General features: G+C 41.6%; 1 protein-coding gene across 1 annotated transcript in view; it reads left to right on the top strand.

Moving 5' to 3' along the window:
- CSMD2 (CUB and Sushi multiple domains 2) overlaps nucleotides 1–26,165 on the top strand; it is a 309,987-nt gene that overhangs the window by 59,206 nt on the left and 224,616 nt on the right. The window contains exon 4 of the mRNA XM_076357104.1: nucleotides 20,107–20,301. Coding sequence (XP_076213219.1) covers nucleotides 20,107–20,301 — 195 coding nt within the window. The remainder of the gene's footprint in view (nucleotides 1–20,106; nucleotides 20,302–26,165) is intronic.

Genomic DNA, 26,165 nt, shown 5'->3' on the forward strand with positions numbered 1-26,165 from the left:
GAGAGATCAGCTTGTGTCTGTCTTGCACCAGCTGGGACTCCTGCAAGAATCATCATCTTAAACTGCCTTCAGTGGTCCATATTTTTTTTTCTTTAGTGGGATATGTATTTGAGTGTCTACATCTTGATTTAGGCACATAAATAAATCTTCTTGATACACATCAGATATACTTTTAGAGGGAGTTGTGTGTGTGGATTGCTGAAAATAGACTAAAGCTGTCTGTATGCAGCAATTTAGCTAGGAAGAATTAACTTTAAGCTCCAGTTTCTTGATTAGTAGGAGGCTAGTTGACTTCTGATTATGTAGGCAAAGCAATTCTTGCAGGAAAAAAAGGAAGTGGTTTGGCTGACCAGCATTGCTTTTAGTGGTTTGCTGTGAAGTAGACTTACCGTTCATAGCAGTGATGGCTGGGAAATAAAAAGCAGTTTGCAGAGGCGCTGAAAGGAAGCCTGCCTGCCTGAGCGGCAGAAAACCTATCCCACAAAACCCTCTGACATGTGCTGATTGGATCTAAGCTCCTGTGAGACATCTCCTCTCAATCCATTCAAATCCACCTAGCCTGGATGGCGATTCCTTCCCCTTTTCTTTACCTGGTGGTATTTCTTTCTGGTTTTGAGATTAAAATGTCATCTGTCCAAGGAGAACCTGACTATAAATACGTAGATGCCTTCCAAGCAGTTTGCTGGGGCCCACCTTACTGGAAGAGCCCTGCTCTATCTGTAGTTTAAGCTTTGAATTGCTGGTGGTTTCTTGCAACAAAAAGAGAAAAGTGGAAGGACCCCCAGCCCCTCTTCAGGTGGCTGGGACACAGGCCAGCAGGAGGGATTTAATGGTGGAGGATGACAGAAGAGTTCTCTTACTGGATGTCCATAGGGCTGGGCTATGTTAAGCAGAAAGCATTGTGTTTTGGATGAGGGATTGATTTAACACAAGGAGATCAGCGATTAGGTCTCCATCGGTTCCGCTCTTGCCCTGATACCGAGTAGGAGCAGGGGTGTTTCTCGGCCTTGTAATTCTCTGCTTTGACCTCTTACCTCCTTCGCTACATCACTTCCTTTGGTCTTTTTGTCACTCCTGCGTGCATGGAACTTGTGAACTATGTGGTGTCATATAGGGGTGTCTTGTGCATCTGAAGAGCTCTTTAAGTAGTCGTCCTGTCCACTGAGGAACAGGACAGGATTCCCCTGTTGTTCAGTTGCCTGCGTTGCTCTCTGGAAAGCAGAGAAGTTGAGAGCTAAAGCAGATGATATGAAAAAGGCCTGTATGTATGTACTGGACTACACAATTAATGTGTCTTCAGGAAAGCTTAAATAATAAAAGGCTACTACTCTGTGCGGTATACCTTTCAGTTCAGGGTTTTGGTCAGCTCAAGTAGAGTGAATCCATCTTAATTCAAATTAAATGAGTATTTAATTAACTTTATCTCCACTTCCAGAAGTGAATGCACATGCTATGTGGTGAGCTGTGTCTCTCTGATTACCATGCATTCTCACCTTGAATAATATTTTGATGAAGAAAGCAGTATGATTAGCTGTCAGCCATTTAAGATGTAAAAAAAAAAAGCTGCTCCTCCTTCTCTTCCACCAAAACATAACCCTTCATGCAGGCTGTGTTCAACTGAAATTTGTAATTTTAAAACCTAAGAGCATAGGACTGCTTACAGCTGTATGCAGCTGGAGGGATATAGGTTGCTCTTCACTTGCACGCGTTGGTTACTTCAGTCGAGGCACTGTGAATTCAATCTGGCAAACTGAATATAGATTAAAGGAAAATGAAGTCATAGTTGTGTCCACGGTGCATCTTAAGAGATCAATGTGGCAAAAAGTCCTTTGCTGTACTACTCTGCTTTATTCTCTGTGATTTACTTAAATTGAATTTTGTTAGTGGGTCCCCACATAAGTCAAACACAGACTGATTCAGCTATCTGTGGCAAAACTACATGTGTTGAAGGATGCTGGGCAATTCTTTTGGTTTTTGCCTTGAAATGCTGTTCTTGGTGCCTGCTAGGGCTCTCCAGCAGCTGTAGCGGTTCATGGATGGAGCTCTTTGCTTCTGCTATACTATTTTTTTCCTGTTCCTTGACTCAAACCAAGGTGTTTGTATCGCACTGTACAAAAGCTGTTCATGCAGATATAAGCTATGTTGAGAATGGTTCAGCTTCCTATATATAAATAGAAAGGGTGCGTGTGTATGTGTGCATGTGTAAGAAGATTTTTCTCCTGATTTAATATTTTTTTCATGTCCTAAGTATCAACTGCCTTTACAATTCTTGCTATTCGTTACCATAGCTAAAAAATGGGTAGGGGAAAAGGCATTTACCTGAATGTGTTTGCAGCTTACGTGTCTGGAAAATGCCACATACAGATAACTTGAGGCTGAGCAAAAGCAGTGATGCTTCATTCAGAGCATGAGCTGCTGCTGTGTGAGGAGACTATTAACAACAATTTTAGGGAGGTGGCAGGAAGCAGCGACTGTAACACTGTCAATATCCGGATGAAAATGTACTTTTACATGGATATCTGCTTTTCCATCCAAATCAGAGATGATTCAGTGTTCAGGGTGTTTGGGGCTGTGTTCAGGGAGTCTCGGAGCACGTAACCAGTGCAGAAAGTGCGAATTGGTTCTTTCCCCAAGTGTTGGAAATGGCGAGATGAAATGCTGTTTAAAGAAGGGGGAGAATCAGGGAGAGGAGGGAGTGTCATCAGTCTGAGATTGTTGTTACTGTTGTGATTATTATGGGCTGATGTGTCTGGAGATGCAATGGCTGGAGCATTATCTCAGTTGCTCTGGTTTTTTTATCAGCTGTCATTTTCAGCAGCTTCTTCTCAGGTGGGGAAGGTCACTATGGCTTTATGCTTGAGTCTTCCATATAAACCCTATCGTGTTATTAAAGAGGAAATGCAATGATTATTCAAGCACAGAAAGGCTCAGTGATATTATTATTATTCATAAGAATAGGGCCTGTCAATCAGTATTCTCTGAAATGTAGAGCAAAATAAGTATGACCTGGCTTTCTTTCACATTGTAGAAGTACTAATAGATCTGACCGTGTTTCTTTGTAGCTATGCTGTACCAAGCCTTGGAAAGTGCATTCTTTCTCTAGATGATAGTAAAGCCTGGTATAAAATAACAGGCAATTCAACAATTAAAAATAAAATAACATGGACAAGTTGAACTAAACATACTACAGATTAAAATATTGAGGGAAAATTATTCAAGCTGTTTTATTTGCTAGATAACTCTGAGTGAGAAATACTTTTGGTCGAAAAGTGAAAAACTCACAGAAAATAGTAAAATTTGATTTAAAGTGTCTGCCCTCCCCAATTTTATATGGAAAACTGCGACGGGCTCCAATCTGTTCCTGAAAATTGGCTTTTACACATTCTCTTTTGTACTGGGAGTATTTGGTCCCTAATGATTGTCTAGTAATTCTGCATTTTTACTGCAGAAACTTTAATTACTTAACGGTGCTTAATTATTAGGTATGTTGGTCTGATATGGCCAATGCCCACTTGAAAGGAATGAAACTAAATCTCTCTCAAAAGAGAATTAGATGAGCTTCTAATATAAAGCATTGTGCATATTTTGTCCAGACTTTGTGGAGAGAGCTTAAATGACGTTAGCACCAAATGTCCTCACACGGATAGTGTGAAAGCAGATGCAACTCCTTTTGACAGCTGCCCAGCGTAAACTTACAGGCACATCTCTCTGCATCCTGAACCTTTTAACATCGAATTACTGGCTATCCAGTTAGCTCTCAGAAAAGAGGATCGTTTAGAAAACATCTCCCCCCCCGGACAGTGAACATAATAATTATGCCAAGTGTAGCTGGTCAAAAAGGATGATTTCGGTTGAAGTTCCTGATTTGCATCATCGCAGGCCCAGCCCAATGCTGTAACATGCTGTATAAACGTCATTATAAGAGAAATCATTTAGTTTGTAAGAGTTAAGTGTATGACCTTTAATTTAAGCAATAGATTGAAAGCAAAATGTATGTTACTTATGGCATTTATTTCCTTAAGTGTAGACTTTTATTAGCTGTGTCTGAGTATCCCTGTCATAAAATTCATCATGTTGTTTTTAGATTGGCTTCCGAAAGATGTGAGGAATGCAATTATGCCCTCTGTGTGTAGACTAGTAACTTTTTAAGCCACTATTTCAACTAAATTTAATAGGGATTAAGTGGTGTAAAAGATGATTCATGTCCTGTGAGTTTCACATTAAAAACAATGCATGCGAGAAAAACAATGTAGCCATGACTAGTTTGGAAAGATGAAGCTTTTCTAGCTAAAACAGTAGTAAAATAGACCTGCCTGTGCCTGAAAGCTCAGCTTCATGTGATGCTACCCTGAGGTTCAACAATCGGAGGAGATAAGAAACCACCTCTGCTTTAAAACAAATGAACAAAACACCCCAAAACCCACTGAAAAGCTCTTTCAGATTATTTGCTCTTTTTCTCATTTGTTCAGCAACTTCATCCATTCCTTAACATGCAGACTTGTCTGGTGCTTTGCCTTAAGGGATAGCAAATGCATTTTGCCTGCATTTCTGTGCCAGCAAAGATTGAGTAAAAATAAAAAGTGGATAAGCATGCACATGACCCCTTGAATATTGACCAGTAAATACAAGTGCACTCATGGAAGGTTGTTGGTGTGCACAGTCTGCGGCAGTCTCACCCATGAGGTAGCAGTCCGAGAGGTAATTATTTTTAGCTCACACCAAAGCAAACAAATTGCAAAAGGACAGATAACATCTTGAACGTGCTTTCTGTGAGGTCATCTATTTGCTTTGATCATCTCATAGATGTTGTTTTCTTCAGGCTGACACAGCTGTGATAGTCACTTGATTATTCTTGTTATTTGCATGAAAATTATAACTAGTTACTTGATAAAGTCACAGCAACTGCCTTCTGCCCCCAGGGAAGTGCTGTGCTATGCTTTATCTTGGAAATTTCACAGTGAGAGATCTCATCTGTAAGGATATAACCAGTTGGTCTTATCCCTCTTTGCTTCTCTCACTGGAGTCTTCCCCCACCTTGGCCACAGCTGATTGACAGACCAGGTTTTTTAAAATACCTTTCACTCAAAGGATTAACTTGTACTGTTTTCATACACTTTGGGAACAGTTGTTCTGATTTGACTTTTAGTTTTTTCTAGCTAGGAGTGGTCTCACAGCTACAGAGCTGTTTTGCTTTTGCAGTGGAGAGGTTTTGTCTAACTGGTCTTTGGCATGGTTCAATGGGGAGTCAACTGCTAAGCGTGCACCGAGGAGATGCACTAAACTCCTTTTCTGTTAATTTTCTGCCCCTGCTCCCCCAGAGGTTCTAGCTGTTTCTTCCTAATCTTTCAACTAATTTCAAGGCCAAAACAGTTTCATGCACAACTTGTACTAAGATTAATAAAGGAACTTACAATTTTAGCTATGCAAAGTGTTTTATAGTTATAGCATTGGTGTAAATCCAGCTGTTTCCTTCTCTGATGGGTCAGATTTTCATAGCCAGGTATTTCTGTATTGAGAAATACTGAATCCAGATGACAAATCATATGCCATCAGTATATTTCAGACTGGGAAAAGTGTGAGCTCATTCATTCAAAATAGGTCTTTCTGCCAAAGAGATATAAATACACATTGCTGCTTCAATATTGTGGCCTGCATTCTTGATAATAAGCAATTGAGAATGGAGGGTGGGGAATCTGGCAGTTCTGCTGTTACTTCCATAAACAGTAGGGATGGGATGGCTGGATATTTTCAGCTTAGCACAAAAGCTGAGGAGAAGAAAGAGGGTGGGTATAAAAAGCATAAAAACATGGGTTCCAACTAATCCATTAGAGCTTATTGCTGCGAGAAGTGGCTAGTTTCTGAGCATTTTTTCCTTGTTATTTCTGTCTGATGGTTCTTAAGAAGATTAGTCTTTCAAATGCTTATTTATGTACCATGTAACATCTGAAATATAACTAGTATACTTCTCTCCTTCCAGAATTCAACCTTCTTCTGTGCCCTGTTCTAGCTGCATATGTGAAAATAATATCTCCTGTTTGTTTGATGAAGAACACATTAATTTTATGATTGTTTTTCCTTGGCCTTATGGAGGAAGAAAATTTGCAGGAATATTTTTTCACTCTTGCTCTTCTTTCCATTTGTGCTTAGTTCCCCACTCTGTAAGCAAAGGTGATAGGTTTTTACATGACCACATGTTCAGTTGCAGACCATCTGTAGTTGAAGATGCAAACGTCTGTCCATTTATCTTCTGAATGTGGGAATATCTCATGGTTCAGCCTTCTCCTGATCCCTCTATACTTTTTAGACCTCTAGCTTTTTTTTGCTCAGCCTGAGCACTCACTGCTGGAGTCACTTTTCAGTGCTGTGTCATTAAATTCCATGAATTTTCACCTCCTGCAGACTAATCGCTTTAGTGCTCATGCTTCATACACCTTGGCTAGAGCTCAGAAATGTCTGAGACTGGGCATTTGGAATGATCCTGTATTTTAATAGAATAGATCCTGTAGTTTGGCATCGAGTGAATTCTTGTTTTATGTTAGAAATTACATAAGCCCCACTCACTGCTAAGAAAACAGACTGTATTTGAAGCACAAGAGTTTCTGTAGTCCTAATGGAAATGACGTAAAGGTGACTTGAAAATTACCCTGTCAGTCTCTAGAAAAGAGTACTTTGTTCTACGTGCTGTGTCAGAAATTGTTGTATGTACATTTTTCAGTGTGTCTTGGACAGAGATCCAGGTCTCAGACTCTCCAGAAATTAATCTTCCAGACACTGTTAGGTTTTTTCAATTCTGTAAACTAACACAGAGGAACCTTTATGCTAATTAAAATTTCTTACAATCATTGATCTCGCTTTTATCCTGTTCCTCCCATGCAACTTCTCATCCTATAAAATTAAACCAGCTTTGCAGGAACATATAGTGGGAGGAAAATGAGCTTGTGCTAGCATATTTCATATAGTAATCTTACTAGCAGTTGTGCTCTGTGAATACATGACCAAGTTGTCCCTGTGTGCTTTCTTGACGCGTTTATCCTAAACCATCTTCCAGCATCTTCATCTGTTCTTGTTTTCCTGATGGCATGTGTGTGTTGGTGTCCTCCTGAGCTGGTAGCCTCAGGTGGCTGGTAGGTAAGAAAGTTAGTGGAAACAAACTTAATGGAAGTTAGGTTTCTTGTTCCAGACATGTAATTATGTATGAGCAGATCCTCAGTGGGCAAACCAGCTGTAACTTTTACATTTTACAGAAAAATCTGTGTTACTGAAAGCACAACAAAGTCTGGTACAACTCGTGTGTACAGAAATGATAGCCGTTAATTCTCTCTTGGAATTTTTGTTTCAGGCTATAGTGCTGAAAGTAGACGAGTGTCTTGGATAAAAGAAGGACTATCACAATCTTTTGTTTAGGAATCAAATTAAAAGGAAAACTTTATTTAGAACTTGAAAAAGTGTATGTTATTCTTTAGAGACTGTAGGTTGCAATGAAAGCATATAGGCTGTGCTACCCTCTAAACAGATTTATTTTTGTGGCATTTCTGGTGAAAGTGAAGAATCCATTATCAGAAATCCCATGAGAACTAATGCTAAATAGAGTTCCAGCCTGGCTGACCAGTCCCCTGAGCTGCAGGTAATGCCTAAATGATGCTTTGGACATATAAAATATTATATAAATGCCACATGTTGTTAAGCTTTCTGTTATGTCTCTGTACTGTGGAATATATCCAGTTTCATTTGAGCCTCAGGTAGTTTTCCGGTGCTAGTAAACTTTGTCACAGCTGAAATTTTACTGGACAGTAGTCTGTAATCCTAGTACGAGCAAAACTGACTGCTTGTCTGCCTGTGCCGCTGACTCCTTGAGCTGTGTTGGGCCAAGCCCAGCTGAGGCTCCTTATTCTCTTTCTGGGTCTCCTGGGAGCTCCTCAGTGGGACCAGTGGGAGCTGCTCTGTCAGCGGGGGGGGTGGTGGGCAAAAGGAGCTGAGGAAAAATTGTGAGTTGAGTGAGGTTTGAAGCTTTTGATCAAGAGAACAGATTTTTCTGGTTGGAGGCAAAGTACTGGTAGAACTTAGTTTATCTGGTGGAAATGATCCTTTTTGGAAGAGTTTGGGTGCAGTGAGTTGGAAAGGAGGGTGGAGGTACTGGGTGAAAGTGCTTGGCTAGCCTGTGGAGCAAAAGCTCTTAAGAACTAATGGCATTAATTTACTTGCAAGATGAGAAATTGAGGTGGGATGGGGTTGAATGGCAGGTGTAATCCCATAACTGGGAAAGTATGTTTATCTTTGCTTATGAAATGCATTGTTTTCCTACCTTCTTTAGTTGTTTAATCCATGCGTAGGGCTCTGTCAGTAACAAAATATGTAACAAGATGACCTATGTGATGTATTGGGACTATCAGGCTGTAAACCTTCTTGTTGCAGGGACTGCCTCTCCCAAATACCAGGGTTCGTAAGAAGGGAGACGCATCTTTTGCCTCTGTGGGAATTGTAGGACAATGGCAGTTTCTTTCTGTTCTCCTAATTTGTGATGTTGGATTCCTCTGACTTGCGGCACAACAACTTCCCTGATTTCAGTAAAACCTTTCAGCATTTACACAAGCAGGTGGGTGGATGTCTTCAAACATCACTAAAAGTTTTCCAATACTCTGCTGTATGTGGTAGAAGGTGTGCAGTACAGCAGCTCTCTTGTGGTCACAGCAGTGTGGAGTTTCTCATTTCAAGACAGTTTACAAATGCTGAAGCTGTCTGGAAAGCTTCAAGTGTTGCAGTGTACAAATCTGCACTTAAAAGATGCTCTGGTGGTGACTAACAAAGGCGTTCGCGGTGGGGAGTTCATTACTGAAAGGATACTTATATAACTTTCTCCCTCCTTTGTGGGATGCCTGTAACTTTTATAAAGTAAATCATATCCTGAATGTCTTTTACAATGTCAGCAGGAGATGGGACTGAGAAATGGCTGTAAGCCTGAATATGTGGCAGTTGAGTCCAGCAGTTGCTTTGTGCTTTGTAAGAATGGGAAGGTTTAATCTGCAACCAAAGTAGCCTTTCTCTCCTACTGCTCTGATCTTTAGCTTGCGTAAGCCACGGCCTGCTGTGCTGCTTTGGAATTTATTTAACAGCTCAGTTGTTTGGACATGATTAAAAATATAATGAATGAAATGAAGCAGTAATAAGATGAACAGCTCATAAAGGGTTTTAGTCTAAAAATATGTTTTGGCTCAGTATAGTGAGGACTGTGGTGGCAGTCACAGAGAAGTCCACTGCATGGATCTCTTACAAGCTTTAGTGAGCTACTGCTGAGCATAAGGCTTATGTGTCACCTTCTCTAGTTTCTCTTTTACAATGGGCCCTATTTTTTTCTGCTCAGGCGTTGCTTTGACTTCCTAGCATTTCCCTTCTGAGTGCCTGATGCATAGCTCCAGAGAAGAGAGGTTTTACTTTTTTTAGATTGAATTGCATGTCAAATAGATGCTGTGTAAATTCTTTCCAATGTGAGCATTCAAAGGGGTTGAACTTCCATCCTTTGCCTGGATGTGCTTTGGCTGTTTGAAGGGTTCAAGAGCTGAAGTCTATTCAGATTAAGATTTAGTGTTTTCTTAATAGAAAATGTTCAAGGTGTAAACTGATAGTCACAGAAGCTGGGTATTATTCTCTTCTGTGGTAGACAGGTTAGGGGAACTGTCTGTACTAAACAGATTTTGTTCCTTCACCTTCCCCTCTGCAGTAGAGAATGTAAGGTTGGGTGGGTGAGTGCGTCTGCTTCCCGTACTCCCCACCTGAAGTTTAAGTAGGATTTGCATATTTGCCCTTAGAGAGGGTAGGCTTGTGTCGCATATAAACAGTGTAAATGAAGCAGCAGGAAAAAATGGAAGTGGAAGAAATTATTTTTGAGCTGTTTCATGCTGAATGCTCGGTGAAGTGCGCCTTTTTTCCTCCTTGTTATTTGCATGAGGGAACCTAACATGATATTTTTGTGGTTACATGTGAAGTCTTTGAATATGATCTTAGTGTAGAATTGTATTATCGAAGTCAAAATATTCAGCTTTAATATCAGTGATGTGAAATTTAAACAGGTATGTTTGCTCCATGTAGTGGAAGAAGATTCAGGCTAGTTCTGAGATCTTGAGGTATCTTCTCTTCTAGGTTCAGTCTCAGTCCTTTTGCTTTCCATTAACGTGCTCTGAGCATCCTTTAAAGCAAATCTGTGTCCTGTTTCCATGACAATATTTATACAATAGATGCCTTTCTTGTAGCAGGTATATATGGATTTTTCATTTGTAACATCTTTGCAATTTCTGGTATTTTCAAGGTCTCCTTGAAGTATTTGGACCATCATGCTATTCTAGGTAGAACTTAAATGAGCATTTCTGGATAGATACAGGCCTAACCTTTGAGTAAAGCTTCACAGTATCTTGTCTGGGGAGAGAAGAATGAATGAGGTGATTTTTTTTTTTTCCTTTTCCATTTTGCTGATCAGTAAAATGGAGCAGGACAGGAACATTCAGTGTGTGATAGGTGGTCTCTCCAGGTTTCCCTGCAGCCCCCACCTTGTTTTCTTCAACTAGAAGGTGGGTTTTGTTTGGGAGAACTGGAGCTGTATATGCTTATGCTAACGATTGCAGTAACAGCTATCAGATTTTTTCATGCTGAGATCTATGAGTGATGGCCAGCAGCCACTCCAGTTGTAAAAGAGCTAAGTAGGTGGCTGGACATTTCTCCCTCCCTCTCAAATACGTATGTCAGTGCAGAGGTCTCAAAAGTGGATGTTAGTAATCTAAACTGGCAGGCGGGCTTCAAGTGTCCCTGTAGGGCCTGTCTTGCAACTGGCCTGGCAGCGCATGAGAGGCATACAGTGCAACTCAGCCATGTCTTGTCTAAAAAGTGCATGAAATTACACCCATGTCCTTCAGGCCACATGCTAAGAAGTGACAGGCGAGTCACCTTCCAACTTAAATTCAAGATGTTTACTTCAAGTGACTAGTCTTTATATCAATCAAAGGACAACTCGCTTGAGGAAGAATGCAGCGCACGGCTATTTGTTAACGTGCTTTGGTTCTGTATGTGCCTGGTGGCATTTCTGTAATGTGCTGACGGGTCTGGAAGCAGTAGATATTCTCCTATTTGCAGTAACAAAGGGACCGCAGGAGGGCTCTGCTACAGACTCCCCCTCAAAGCAGGAGTGTTGACCAACACTGGATCAGGTCATCTGTGCTTTTATTTAGCTGCATATTGAAAATCTCCAAGGACAGTGATTCTGCAGGGTCTCTGGGAAGCCGGTTAGCATGCTGTACTTCCCTGCTGCTGAAGGATGTTTTCTTGATGTCCACTCTGAACTCTCAAGCTATGATTTTTGGCTGTTGCTTTTTTAACTAGTCTTGCAGGCATTTCCCCTTTAACCTTCCCTGCCTGCCTTAACCTTAGGTTGCATAAATGTCCTTTTAATGTCCATTAATTAGGTTGGGATGTATGAAAGAAAAGATGGGGCAGGTCTGAGCACCCAGATCCACAACATCTACCTTTGAGTAACAGACAAGGATTTGAAATCAGAGGAAGGTCCTTGAAATCGGAATAAGCTCTTGCTTCTGAATATATTCAGGCATTGGGGAGATCCCAGGTGGGGCTAAAAACTTGTTCTCTGAGATGAGTGCATGTTATTGCACAGCTTGCAAAATTTATGCTTGTGGCAAATTTTGCAAGATAGGCACCTGTGAATTTAGGAAACAGGACTGCGCCCTAGGCATGCTTTTATGACATAATTAGATCACTTTAGCTTTGTTTTCAGTGAAGAGGATAAAATTACCTTCTAGATTTTTTTTTTATCAGTTATGACCACAAATTAATAATGAATCTCTAGTGCCAGAAGCAGAAGACTACCTAATTGCTACGGCAGCTCAGTGGACTCTTCGTGGCACCATCCTTGAAACATATTTTATTTCTGGTTATTGATAGGTGTCTGCACTGTGAGCGCAGCATTCCTGGTTGCTTTTACTATTGACTGTTCTAGTCAACAGTATAATTTTTCACCTTTCCTGTTCTCAAGGGCATTTCCCCATGAACTGTGTGATTTCACTGATTAGTTAATGTACTGCTCTGTAAGGTTGATATCCCGGTTAGTTATGCCTACAGTATTGGCCATTGTGTGGTATTGAGTAGCCAAGCTTCCTAAAGAAGTACAGAAAAAATAACTGTAAGGGGGAATAAATTAGAAGGAATAAATTATGAAAGCAGTTGAAAAATGAAAACAAACTAGTTTTTCCATGCTTATTTGTGGGGGCGATCCAGACCTTATGTAGTTTGAGTGGAAGCTGTGAATTACGGGAGTTTCTGGCCCCACTTCTGAGGCAATGGGTTATTCGTGGTTTAACCTCAGTATAGTTGTGAGCTAACTCAGTCTGTCTTGCTTGGGAAGATGGGTGGGCTGCTGCTCAGAGCAGGAGCGTGGTGTGTGATCCCCAGCTGCCCCTCCAAAGGCTTCTGAAAGCCAGGAGTGAGGGGTAGGAAAGATAAGTGTGAAAGCCACTAGAAGAAAGAAAATGGAGCTGCCTGTGACACTGGTGTGAAGACTCGGCAGGTCTGTGTGGGCACAGGGATCACGTAGTGCTGTAGGTGAGACCTGAGGAGCCCCAACGCTGCTGGGCTCCCAGCCAGCTCGGGCCCCGGCAGGAGCTGCTACTGCCTTGTGCTTTGATACCGGCTGCTTCCAGAGAAGTGGTTGAAAAAACTAGGAATGATATGTTGTGGTGAATGCCCTTTCTCTGCTGTGAAATATTTATTAAAACAGATGTAGCTGGCTACAATTTCTGTTTCTGGGTAATCAGCCAATAGCTAGAGAAGATCAATAAGCAGACAAACAACGTGGTCTCCAAAGTTAGAAGCGGCTTTTTTTTTTTTTAAGAGAACAAAGAGCGTTCCCTGTCCAGGGACACTCTCCAGCAAAATGCAGAGCAGATCAACACTGGCACCCAGTGTCTAGATAGAATCAGTTCAAATCTGGGTTTCCAAATCTGACACCCTTTTTTCACAGTGATGCCTTGGCTTTCAGTCTTGATGTGCACAACGGAGTGAGGTGCTTAATCTGATATGGCAGCTGAACTCTCTGGGGCTGCAGTTTTAATTCTGCTTTTGTTTGGTTCCTACAGTTGTCGTCTTGTGCTGATAACCACTGCAGTATTGCTTTTCTTGGCTTGTCTTTTGTGTTACAAAAAGATGCAGGTCTCTGTTTCCCTTGGAATGGTTAACCTTAGTTCAGGAAGGAAGAGAGAAAACAAATGTAAAACCATCCTCCTCCCTAGGGAATTTTTTTCAGGTTACTCTGCAGCTGTTAAATGCCAGTTCAATGAAGCCTTTAAACATACACTTAAATCTATTCCTGCTAAGCAAAACACTTAACCACATATTTTAAATTAAGCTTGTGTTCAAGTGTCGTTGCACTGAAAAGCAGCAGGACTAGAGCGCGTTCACAAAGATAAGCACATTCTCAAGTGCCTTGCTGATTAGGCTCCTGATGCAGGAGAGCATCCCAGGTTGGGATGGTACGTGAGGACCGCTGGTTCTGGAAACTAAGCATCTGCTGACGTCTAAGCATCTGCCAGCATGACGTTGTTCTTCGAGGCTCAGTAAAAGATTTCTGTAGCCAGGCTTCAGTATCTGTATCTTCATTGTAGCCAGGCTTCCTCTATTGTCCTCAGCAAGTAATGACGTTTATTTGAAAGTATAAATAATGAGTGGCATAAAGTCCCAAACGTTAAGGATCCCTGCTCACTGCATCTCTGAAGATACATGGGATTGTTTGTTGCCATATCTCCCATGATCTTGCTGCTTTTCTGTTTTGAATCTTTGGCTGTTTTAGTAGTCGGATGACTAAATCAAATCTGAAGTACTCCTCTCAGCTTACGTGGTACTCTTGGAAGTTGCATGGAAGTTGCTGTAGTACATTCCAGGAAGGTAAATGAAAGCTGAAAATGAATTTCCAAAAAAAGCCCTAGAACTACTACTATAAAGAAGATGGATGATGAACCATTCTGGTCTGTTATTATCCAAAAGTAACTATCTGGCTGTTTTTTAGCGAACAAAGAAATATTAGAGGGGAAAAATAGTTTCCATTTAGCTTTATCTCTGTTGGCTGTACTGGAAATGAATCATGACATAAAAAAGGATAAAACTAAATGAAAAAGATACTATTTATTTCCTTTTCTGTAGCACACACTGGACACTTATTCTGAAGGTTAAAACTCTTCTGAACTAAAACAGATTGCACTAAAACAGTGGTGAAAGATGTTAGAGAGTCATGGAGTATCCCTGTGGTACTTGGCCCAAAAGTTATGGATGAAGAGGGGAGAGGGAATTGGTCTGCGTGGATCTCCCCCTCCCATTGGAGTTCACACTTGTGCTAGCCAAAGGTGCTCTATCCGTGTCATGCATAGGTGTTTCAGTTAATTTTTGAAGCTGTGATGGAAATCTTGGAGATATTCTCCTTAAAGAATCTGTTTCTCTTCTTGAATTTCTATGAAGGCAACAAATACAGTGCGGACTGTCTTCTGAGTGAAATATCGCTCTGCCCAGCCCAGCCTGGATCTCTAGCACAAGAGACCTTTCTGTTGATTTTCTTGGATGTCTTGACTTCCAACCCCCACTAGATTCAGGAAGTGCAGGAAAATGGCAAGAAGGGTTAAAAAAGCATAGCAGAGATTAATTTGGAAATGAGTGTGCAGTGATGACTGTGCCAAGTAGTTTAGGTCAATGGTTTTGTTATTTTGCTTGGTCTACACAGCATCCTTTCATTGGGATTTATAAATTATTCCTGCTGTAATAACTGTATTCAGGAGCTATAAGTGCCTGCTCTGGCATGGCTGGCTTGCTTGCTTTTCTGTTTTATTAGGAATGAAAATTAGTTGGGAATGAGGAGATAACGTATGGCCTCATATCATAAAAGTTGCACTCCTTGATAAGATTTCAAGGTTAGAACAGTGATAGCATTGAAATATCTATCGTAAACTACCATAGATAATTCAAGCAATAAAAATGCTTCTTTTAGCTATGTAAATAGGGTAATAGACTGGAATGCAGTATCTAGATGTATTAAATGTTGGGGTTATTTTATATTCGAACGATATAAACAGAGAAAGTGGAGCTGAAGATTAATTTGAATAGGAAATGGAAGATTTCTCTTTGGAATGGTGAGCAAGCTAGGGATGGATTTGAGTTTTTGTTTGAAAGTACCTGAATTGGTAAGGTAACTCCAATGTATCAATGTGAGGAGCAAGAAGAGAAACATTTCTCTGCCTTCCCCCCCACTCCCCCCTTTTCTCCTGACAAAAAGAGCTATGGGGTTTTACGAAAGGCTGATGTAATTAGGCTGAATGCGTTTTGATGGTGGGATGCTGTCCAAGGATGCATTGAGTCACATCTAATGACTTAAAAACTACTAATTAATTTTGAATGAACTGGAACAAGGAGACATAGCTTGACAAGTACTAGGTTTTGAAAGCTGCTGATTTTGAAAACTTCCAGTGTAGTCATCATGGGCAAGGGGATCAGACAAGTTTGGGAACACCTGGTGAGCCTGTTGAAAAGGACAGAAAGAAATGGGGGTAAAAATTAGTCAGTGAATGATCTGCATCAGAAGCTTCATACCAGCAATTCTGGCAGCTCTTTAGCTGCTCTTTAGCAGCTCACAGGAATGGATGGTGGAAACCTCTCAAATAGGTTGTTTCTATTTCCAATTTGTTCAGTTCATTTTCAAGCAACACACTATGAAATCTGTGAGACGCATCTGGTTTTGTACTAACAGATTTGGATATAAAGTTTACAAAGAGTAGCTCCTTGAGGGAAATGCATCTTCATTGCTCTAAAAAGCTACGTAGCACACAAGATCTTGAATGATGCTCCCAGGGTAAGATGAAAGGTAAGAGATGAATCAGTGGAGCGTGTGCGGGTTCCAAAGCATGGGACAAAAGGAGCCCAAACTGAAAGGCAAGAGAAAAGAAAAAAAGGAGAGAGAGTTTGGAGCAGATGGAAGTTAAGTTGGACAGAGGTTGGTCTTGTGCCCTACAGGTTTCTTTTTGAAGAATAAGTGCATTTGAAGGATAGGTTGAAAACTGCAGGGAGTGGGAGAGTTCTAGGTTTTGGTGGGTTTATTCTTGGCTGCTGTTTTCCATGTCCTGACACTTCATAGTTCCTTGCTGAAAAGGTGACATTTTTGCCTTACTCTCAGATCATCCTATCTCCTGTTACCTCTGAAGACAGTTGTAGTTGTAGTTGTCACCTAACCTCCTCTCCAGAGATCAATTAATGGTCTGGTTCTATTTGTGTCTGTGGTGGCAATTAACACCATGATTATGGTTCCTCTACTGTGTTATCTCAGGGAGTGGGGTCTCTAGGGCAGTATATCTGCATAGCCCTCAGGACAGTGATGTTTTGAGGTATGTTGAGGAGCTTTCCAGGTGCAACTGCAATAATCCTATTTCCTTTCCTTTGTCATAAAATAAGATAACGGTTTGGCAGCTATTCAAATCAAGACAAATAAAATAAACTGCTCTAAATTCTTCATGGAAAGAAGCAGACTTAGCTACAAAATGACTAGCAGGACCTTCTATTCATCTGTACAAATCTGGTCTGTGGCTGCATTCATTTCCATACAATCGCTGGAAAATATTATGTTGATTGCTGGGAACAAAGCTTTTATGGGGAAGAAAAAAATCCATGCTACTAATCTACAGTGGAATTGGTAAATGGGTAAGACAAAGCTTTAATAATATTATTCTGTGCGACATCTGATGTAAATAATACAGTTCTATTAATCTCTCAAGCAATCAGAGTCTGGCTGTTAGAGGCAGCCAAGTATGAGCAATAGTGTTATCTCTTCTCGGGAGTGTTGGAGTAGAATCACAAATCCATTGCTGTGAAAACGGTTGCTGCACCAGCTCAGAAGGCACACTCAGCAGGGGAACAAAGGCACAGACTTCCCGTGCTGAGTGAACCGGTTGGGGGGTTTACGAGGACATCTCCAGACTCTGCACCCCAGCTGTTTGGACTCCCACCTTGCAATCTGCTGTAGGGGTTTTGTGAAGCTATGCTTTCTCAGGGAGCACAGATGTGTCCTTTGGCTCTTCTCCCTCCCTCTGTAGGGGAAGGTGTACTTCATCAGCCCGTGTTCAGGGGCTGACCAATGTCCTGGTTTCGGCTGGGGTGGAGTTAATTTTCTTCCTAGCAGCTGGTACAGTGCTGTGTTTTTGGATTTAGGATGAGAACAATGTTGATAACACACCAGTGTTTCAGTTGTTGCTGAGCAGTGCTTACACTAGTCAAGGACTTTCCAGCTTCTTACGCCCTGCCAGCGAGAAGCTGGGAGGGGGCACAGCCAGGACAGCTGACCCAAACCGGCCAAAGGGATATTCCATACCATACGACGTCATGCTCAGTATGTAAACCGGGGGGAGTTGGCTGGGGGGCGGTGATCACTGCTTGGGGACTGGCTGGGTATTGGTTGGTGCGTGGGGAGCAATTGCATTGTGCATCACTTGCTTGGGGGGGTGGTGGTGGTGGTGTTATCCCTTCCTTTTCTGTCTGTCCTATGAAACTGTCTTTATCTCAACCCACAAATTTTACTCTTCCCCACGCCCCCTCCCTGATTCTCTCCCCCATCCCACTGGGAGGGGGGCAGTGAGTGAACGGCTGTGTGGTGTTTAGCTGCCTGCCGGCTTAAACCACAACACCCAAATTCATTTTTTGCACAAGTGCCTCCAGGGCATGACTGACAGCAGATCCTCACACGGGCAACTCTACTGCTGCTTATGCTGAACACTGCTCTGGATGTAGCACCAGCCTCTTTGGAAGCAGTTCCTTCTGTCCATGTGCAGCAACCCCACTGAATCCAAAGCAATCAAGGAGTTAATGTTGCTTCCCCCAAAAGCGTGTGTGCGTTGTCTGTCCTGTAACAAGATATTAGTTAAGGCAGCCAAATGAAGCAGAATTTTTAAATGAGATCCTGTTTTTCAAGTATGATTTTAAGATATGATGCAGGTCAGGGTAGTCTGATTCTTCACAGTTCATTAAGTAGAGAGTAGCTAGTGTTAGAGATTGACTTTTAAAAATGATAGATTTTTATTTATAGCAAAGTTCTAGTCATTAATTTTAAAGGAAGGAAGCATAAAAGCAGGAATGGGTTCATTTTTTTTTTTACGAAAAGTGACATTGGTAATTTAATTAAATTGGGGTTTTGAGTATCATTACAGAAAATGAAACATTAGTTCTACACTGCTTTTCAACCCATCTGACGTATTTCATAGCATCCCCCCACTTACAAGACCTGCATGGTCATTAATATTTCTATGTGAAAGCTGCTGCTGAACTTCCCAGCTCCAGGTGCTTTGTAGAAGGATGTAAACAGTATTTTGGGAGCAAAGGGAAGAAATCTTGTCTGCCAGAGCTCGTACCTGTCCCCCCGTTGCTGTGCAATGAAAGGCTGTGGGGGGAGCCTGGAGCCCAGCGCTGTGTCCCCGGGGTGCTGGCTGCGCTTTTCTGTGTCTCTGGGAAAGGCTGCTCCTCCGCACACAGATGTGTGGCGAGAGCTTGCAGTCACAGCAGAAAAACCAAGAAACTGAAGCAATGCAGGAGTCAAGATGTATGTGCCATTAAAATTAATCAAGTTTAAGGTGGTAAGGTTGCATTTAATCTGAAAGCAGGTTAACTAGAGAACAAGGTGGTCTGTCTGGATGCAGGAAGCCTAATCCTATATTCATTACAGATTAGTCTTTCATTTCCCTTGCTGTGAGGGGTACTGTCTGCCTATCTGCTGTAGAGAGCCCTCTTAGGGTACCTGAACTCTGCTCAGAGGAGGTAGCCGGGGCTGCTTGTGGGGGAAGGCCTGTACTGGAGGCAGAGCAGGGAATTGTCAAATCCTGATCCTAAAGCACTGTCCCGCAGAAGGACAGAAGGGTGGTGTCTTTGCATCAGGCAGTGTTAGGGATTTATGTTTCATTTCACATGCTTATGCACAGTTTTGCCTGTATTTTATTCTGATGCATGCTGTGTGTGCTAGCATACAATTTTCCTTTTAATCTTCCTCTTTTCCTTGGCAGAGCTGCAGACTAAACCTCCCTTGTAGAAATTCATCTGGTTTTGTTCGTGCCCCTGACAAAATTGTTTCCAGTGATAAACCATTACTCAGCTTTGAATGACCACGTTTTCCTTCCTCTGATGTTTCAGCCTTAATGAAAAAGAACTATAATACGAGGTGCTGCACAAGGGCGTGATTCAAATTTGATTGTCATTCTTAGTCTTGGTTGTCTTCCTTGGGTTTTATATTGGGCTCTAAAACCATGATTTGAGTGGATCTTTTTGGAGTGGCTTATGGGAACCCCTGAAGTTTTCTTTAAATTCTCTGAAACTGCTGTACAGAGGCGTTGGTTAAGGATTTACTAGCATTTTAGCTGCAACTTCTCCATCTTACATTCAAGTATCCCATATTCTTTCTGATGCAAACTTTTGTTGGACTATATTTTGCCCTCAGTGGAGCTGGGGCCAACTGCATCTGGTTTGATGCGTATGTGTGAAATCTGGATTAAACACACAGTGCAATGAAGTATAAATCCCGGTGGGCTGAAACATTGTTCTTTTTGTCTAGGCGATAGTTGCTAATCACAGGTTTTGCTGCCTTCTGTGTGGTTCTAAGGTATAGTGCAACTCTGCTTACATTGCAGGGGCCTTTGAGATGCCTGGTGAAGGTCTGCTGAAAAATGTTATTTCGAACAGGAATGTAATCTCTGGATTCTAATCAACTGCAATCATGTTAAATAACTTCAGGAGGGCATAGGAAAGAGGGATGCTTTGGTTTAGAAACTGGTAAAATTGGTCAGGAAAGAGTGGATCTTGTTTCTGACTCAGTAGCTTGGGGAGTGATTTTTGCTTCCTTATATATACTCAGTAGAAATAGTACTCAAATGTTAACTGGCCTAACGAATTCTGGTGCAATCCAGTAGTCTAAGTTTTGTGGTTATTTGCTCTTTCTGTTTTAAGTGATGCGTTTACTTGGAGACGAGCCTTCCCTCTGGATTCTTCACTTGTCACCTCTGTTACAATGCACTGTCCCTAACCAGAAGCAACTTTCTTTGGCAGTTCTACCAAGTCATACATGTGGAAATCCAGGAAGGCTGCAGAATGGGATTCAGCAAGGGACAACGTTCAGCATCGGGGACAAAGTGAGATACAGCTGTAATCCAGGCTTCTTTTTGGAAGGACATGCGTTGCTCACGTGCCATGCCAATTCGGAAAACAGTGCCTCCTGGGATTTTCCTCTACCCTTCTGCAGAGGTAAAGTGCTTTCTCTTCATCTGGAACAAGCCACAATGAAACAGGATTTAATGAGCTATTTGGGGTTGGGAAGAAGTTCACAGACTGTAAGCTTGATTTAAGACTTGAAAACTAAGCATGATGTAGTTAATATCGAGATTCCTTTTTACTGGATTCCTTAAAGCTGCCAGGATTTTGGTAATTAATAGGAAGGCTACGAAGTGCTCAAAGTATTCAAAATGCTGCACAGCTACTTTAACTTCAATTTCTTTGCCTAAAGTGTGTGTGGGGGCGAAGCAGAGGTATTATCCCTAAGATAAGGCACCTACCCAAGACCATGCAGGTTTTCTAGATCAAACACTAAACAATGAGACTGGATTTTCTGCTTTCTGCAATGTCAAGCTGGCTTCCCTCGTGGCATGTTCCACAGCAATTCTGGTGCTCTCCCTGTAAAGAACTGTGGGTCTGTGCAGAGGGCTGTGGGTTGCTGGCAGCGAGGCTGGCAGCCTCAGACAGAGGATGCTATATGGGAGGTAAAATCTGGCCTTTGTTTGAAGAGGCTGGCCAGCTTTCCTGCAAGCCCTTTTGGGGTAGGGAAACTTAGATTCCTTTATCAGTATAGAGAGCTTCTTGCTAATTCTCTGGGGCCACAAGGGACTAGAGAGTCTGTAAATACACAAATGTCTGTGGTGTTACACCAAAACAATTGCTGCTGCTTTGAAGTCTTTTCCCCTCAATTCCTTGTGTACTTCAGCAGAGCATTTTATATTGATTCTTTTTATTGACTCTGCTTGTGCAATCAATCAGCAGTTCTAAGCTGTAGCATAAATCTTGAATTTAAAGTGAGCAAATATTGTTTGCTTGGTGTGTTTTTAATGCTTGCTTGAATGAGTTACACAGCAGTAATATGTGCTACTTAGTGTATTTCTTGTATGCTTACCTACTGTTTTGGGGCCAAGGGCATTATAGCACTGAGGGAGTGGTTCATACAGCCAAACTGACACTGGAGAGGGACAGCTGTCATTGCCATTTTAGTATGATCAATTATGATTCTTTGCTTTTTCTTCGAATTAGGACTCTCATTGTAATCTTTTTTATTTTTTTTTCTAATTTCACTGGAAGTGCGTGCAGGAAAAACATTCACTGAAATTCAACTTTGAGAGTATGCAAAGCAATACCCTTTTTAGAAGAGAAGGAAATTATCTGCATCAATGGACCAGTATTTCCTCCAGTCTGACAGCATTTCTCTAATAGCAGCCTTCCTTTGGAGGAAGGCGGTATTTTCTCCTTGCCCTGCTATTATTCAGATACTTGCGTAGTAGACCCCAATAAGGGAGGGATTAACTTCTGACCCCAACAGGTGTTGAAGTCAAGGGTTGGCATCATTGTAATTTTTGTGATCCCACTGCAGATGGAGTAAAAAATCATTTTTGCGTTTTTGTCTTGAACTGCCAAATCACTTTTAATTTTAACACCACCGTTTCAGTCTTGAATGCAGCAGTGATGATGATGGCATCTGATATACTTCAGAATGGAGGAGTATTCCATTCTATGGTGCTTGCATCAGTGCTGTGTGAATTGCTCTGATGGCAGCAAAATATGTGCTTCTTCAGCTGCGCTTCTGTAGCAATGTGCCTGCAGATTCCTGGAGGCAGCCTCTCCTTTTTAATAGACTTGGTCCTGATCCTTCAAGACTTTACCTCAAGTAAGACTTCCAAGGTAGTATTTGGAGGCAGGAACCAGAAATCTTCTCATGTAATGTTTATGACTTGTTCCAGGAAGGTAGAAAGTGGCTAAGACAGTCTGCAAATTGACTTCCTGAATTTGAAAACCAGCTGCACTCCTTCTACCAATAAGTAGGTTTTCAGCAGTCAAACATTTGTGCTTGGCTGATAAACTGGTGATACAGACTCTAGTCATTGCAAGGGGCAAAAAGATTTGCATCCTGACAGACAGGTTTATGCTTCCTTCTGCAGGGAAAATAATGTTTTCAAGACAGTTGCCTGAAGAAGATTATGTATTTCCTTGAGAAAGAAAAGATCTTTGTGGCCTATGTAGCTTATAATTAGTTCTATTAATATTGGCTTACTGGTAATTGTCACCTGAAAGTTTGTGGAACGTATTTGTATGTATTCTTTTATTTTCTAATGTAAGTTGGAGATGGGTCATGCTGCTGGGTCAGATTCTGACAAATTGAGATGAAAGGTGCCCTCCAGCTGAGCAGGTGTTAAAATTTCAGGAGCTGCTATCCTGGGAATAGACTTGTCTAGTGTCGCTGTAAAGGACAGTGTTTGGTTTGGGGACTCTGCTCTTTCCTTCTCCTCCTCCGCAGTATAATGGCAGAGGTATGAGACGTGTTGAAAACAGTGTTTCTACTATGCTAATCAATATCCTCTTCTGGTTTCTTTATGCTCTTCTCTTTGTGCTTGTCTTCTGCTTTGTAACATCCTTTTGTACATATATTGGTAGCTTTGTCTCTATTCCAGTCTTCATGCATTGAAATAACTGAAGATGCAAAGAAATGCATGGTAGAAAAGAGTAAGAAACAAAGGTATTTGAGAGCATGTGCCAGGACAGCAATGCTTTGAAGGAGTGCTGTGGCTCAGCTGCTTTTTCTTCATAGGAGTTGTCTGCACCCCCTTTACCCAGCTCTCAGTTTCAAAGTACAGGTTTGGTTTTTTTTTTTAATAAAGGACAAGTGTAATCTCAATGAGAAAGGAATGTAGGAAAGAATTCCAGGAGCAGAAAGAACGGCTTGGTGAAATGTCTTTGCAGAGCCAGTGAAAGCAGATAGTGCTGCAGCTCGCCTGTGGTTTTGAAAGCACAGTTATATTAAAATTGATTCTTGGACTCTGAGCTAAAAGAGACTATAAATTCGGTCTGCACAGACTCTGCTCTGGTGAGTTATGTTTCTTGCTTGCGTGGCAGGAAGGATTAAAACTGTGGTGATCTCATTCAGGGAGCACCAAAGCAGCAGCGAATGACATCTCCATGCTGATGTGCAAAGTAGGAGAGCACGGAACTGGGCGGCAGCTGTGGCTGCCCAGAAGAGAAGCTTGGCTGTGCCTGGTAGACCATGTGTAACTCGGAAATTTGCCTCGAGGACTGAAAGTCCTCAGCGAGTCTGGATCAGACTGTAAAATCTGGACTAAGCTGACATTTATCCCATCTCTATAACGTGTCAAATATCTGGAATGGTTTCCTTATTGCATCTTGTGTGTTTTTACACGCTTTCTGCACAATTGTTCTGTATACGCAGAATGAAATGAGGCCTAGTACTTAATCTAAGTGGGGCCTTAAGCCGAGTCCTACAAGTCTAGCTGTATTTTTATCTTGACAGTTGGTATGCTGGAGGCAAAACCCCAGCAGACTTGGAATGCTGTCTTCTGTTCTGTTGTAGCCATGGAAGGAACAACCCTCACCTGTGTCAGTTAATTTCAAATAAAGCAGAATGGTGCATTTGAAGCACTAAAAGAATATCCGGAAACATCTGAATCTGTTTTGTAAATGGCTTTCATGCATGTGGAGAGAAGCCTTGCCCAGATTGTTTGCTGAATTTAAGTAGAACTGATAGGTTTATGATTCTGGTGGGCGGTTGAGTAAAAATTCAGTAAGCCAGCTGAAAAGTTGAGAACATTTGCAAAGCTACATTTTAAGCGTATCGAATATGCATAATCTCGTTAAGTGGTCTGTCTTAGTATAACTCAAACAGCTGCTTAGACTGCACACTGCCCAAAATAAATGAAGGGCTGTTCAAGAAGATTTTAGAAGATTGTAGAATATGTTTAAACAGTAACAACATCTACAAACTTAGGAAGTGTGTATTTAGAGGTGGATGGGAAGGGAGTACTTTTTCTGTTAAATACCTTTTGCGATGAAAAATTTTCAAGGAATTTAAATTAAAAACTCCCCTTTTGATTAAAAAATAAAAAGCCAAAACCACCATAGCTTTGGCTAGATCTTCAGCTACTGTAAGTTAGCTTAGTCCCAAAAAAAAAAAGTCCCCTTGTTTAAGAATTCTAATATAGCATTGAGTCAAATTTCTTTTAGCATATTTCTCCATCCCCTCCTTTATTCCTTCTAGTAGAAGAACAACTTCAGCATAGCGGATCCGGTCTCAGGCTTCCCAGACCCCAATAGTAAATGTGGCTGTGAACTTGGTGATAGGAATTGCTTCTTCCAAATCCTTGTTGCATTTGCTCTTGGGTGTGTGTGTTTAAGGGCTCTGTGTAGACCTGAGCTGCACGAATGCGTGATCATAGTGAGAAGCAAGTGTTTGGCCAAGAGCACCTACGCCCTTGAAAGCGGCGTTCGCATACAGAGGTTGGATTGCTTGAAGATGGTAGTGGTGCAGGCCCTTATTTGCAAAGGTACCTGGAATGGTTGCCTAGGGCCAATAGCAGCCAGGCAACAATGATGTTTAATGTGCTATGTTGGAGGTACGTTTACCTCCAGAGAGGCAGCTATCTTAAGAGTAAATTGCCCCTTCAGATCCCTGTGCGTTGCTGAAGCAGCTGATGACCTTGCTCCTTCTCTGCCTGCCTTGCTGCCAGGCATGTGATCTGAGAGTTCACTATCAGAGAGTCTTTTTTGCATCTATTCCTTTCTAGCATCTGCATGGGCACTTATTCATGAGAAATTAAATTTGAACATACCAGTAAACATTTGGCTAGAATCCATTCATCCTCTAAAAGGCATTTTCATTCTGTCTGTCAGAGGGAGAGATTTGGAAGTGGCCCTTTTACTTTTTGCATGAACCTTCTTTGGAGGTCCCACTGTGAATCTTGTGTATGATGCATTGAAGTTGGAAGGATTTCTGGTGTTTGGACTACATGAGAGATCTTTCAGCCTAAATTTATCGATGATTCTAACTGCGCTTCAGTGTCCATGCATAATTTGAATTCACTGACAATAGGATTGCCGCAAATAGGTAACTCTGTTGTAATAGAATACCAGGGAATAGAGCATCGAGCTGAGATTTCAGTGGCCTTTTTCAGTCCTAGTTTTGGCTGCTGGAGTGACCCAGAAGTAGTTGCATGTCTGCCTACATGTCTGGGTTTTTGTCATATTTTTTTCCTGCCTTTCCTGCTTTCTGTGAGTTCTGCAATAATCAGCGATGTGCCATCCCAGTCTGAGCACAGAAGCAGTTGCAAAGGGCCATCCATGATCTCCCCTGGGGCTTAGAGGTGCCAGTGCAACATGCGTAGTGTGTTAATGCAATACAAACAGTGAGTTATAGCCTGGGGTGTTCCTATCTCAATCATTTGCTGTCAGTCACCAGGAAGCGTGTGTCTGCCTGTGTCTTCTGCTTGTTCGGGTGGCTGGCTGTGCTGGGATAGCAGATGGCTGTGAGAAAGAGAAGTTGGCGTATATGTTTGTCTTCCTTTGTCTCTCAAGTTTCATGAGTTAGAGGCTGCAAGCTTCAGCCCTGCTGATGAAATCTGCTGATAGCACAAGACACTAATTCCTGAAAAGGTCTAAAAGCTGAAGGATCCTCCTGAGCAGCCTTGCAGAACTGTTCTGCCCTTTCCTTAGGTGCTGATGACCCATTGTACTTAACAAATGTTCTCACCTGTGTTAAACTTCAGCTGGGAAGGGTTTTTTTAAAAATAGTTTGTCATGAAAATAAATGTTTATAATGTAAAACCCCAAGCTCCTTGACTAAAGCATCTGAAATGCTGCTCTGTAATACACGTTGTAAAGTTAACAGGCTTTTCTTAGCATTCCAAATAAATGTTGAGCTGATGCTGCATGTACAAGCGCAGGGAGCTGCCCTGATGCTAGTCAAATGAATTCTTGGTTTCCTTTATCTTCCTGCCCATGTTTTCTTTAGATTGTCCTCCTTTAATTGCTCTAATAGCTCCTGCTGATAAAATTCAGGTTGT

This window comes from Aptenodytes patagonicus, chromosome 21 (genome assembly GCF_965638725.1).
Source record: "Aptenodytes patagonicus chromosome 21, bAptPat1.pri.cur, whole genome shotgun sequence".
In the NCBI taxonomy this organism is placed as follows: Eukaryota; Metazoa; Chordata; class Aves; order Sphenisciformes; family Spheniscidae; genus Aptenodytes; species Aptenodytes patagonicus.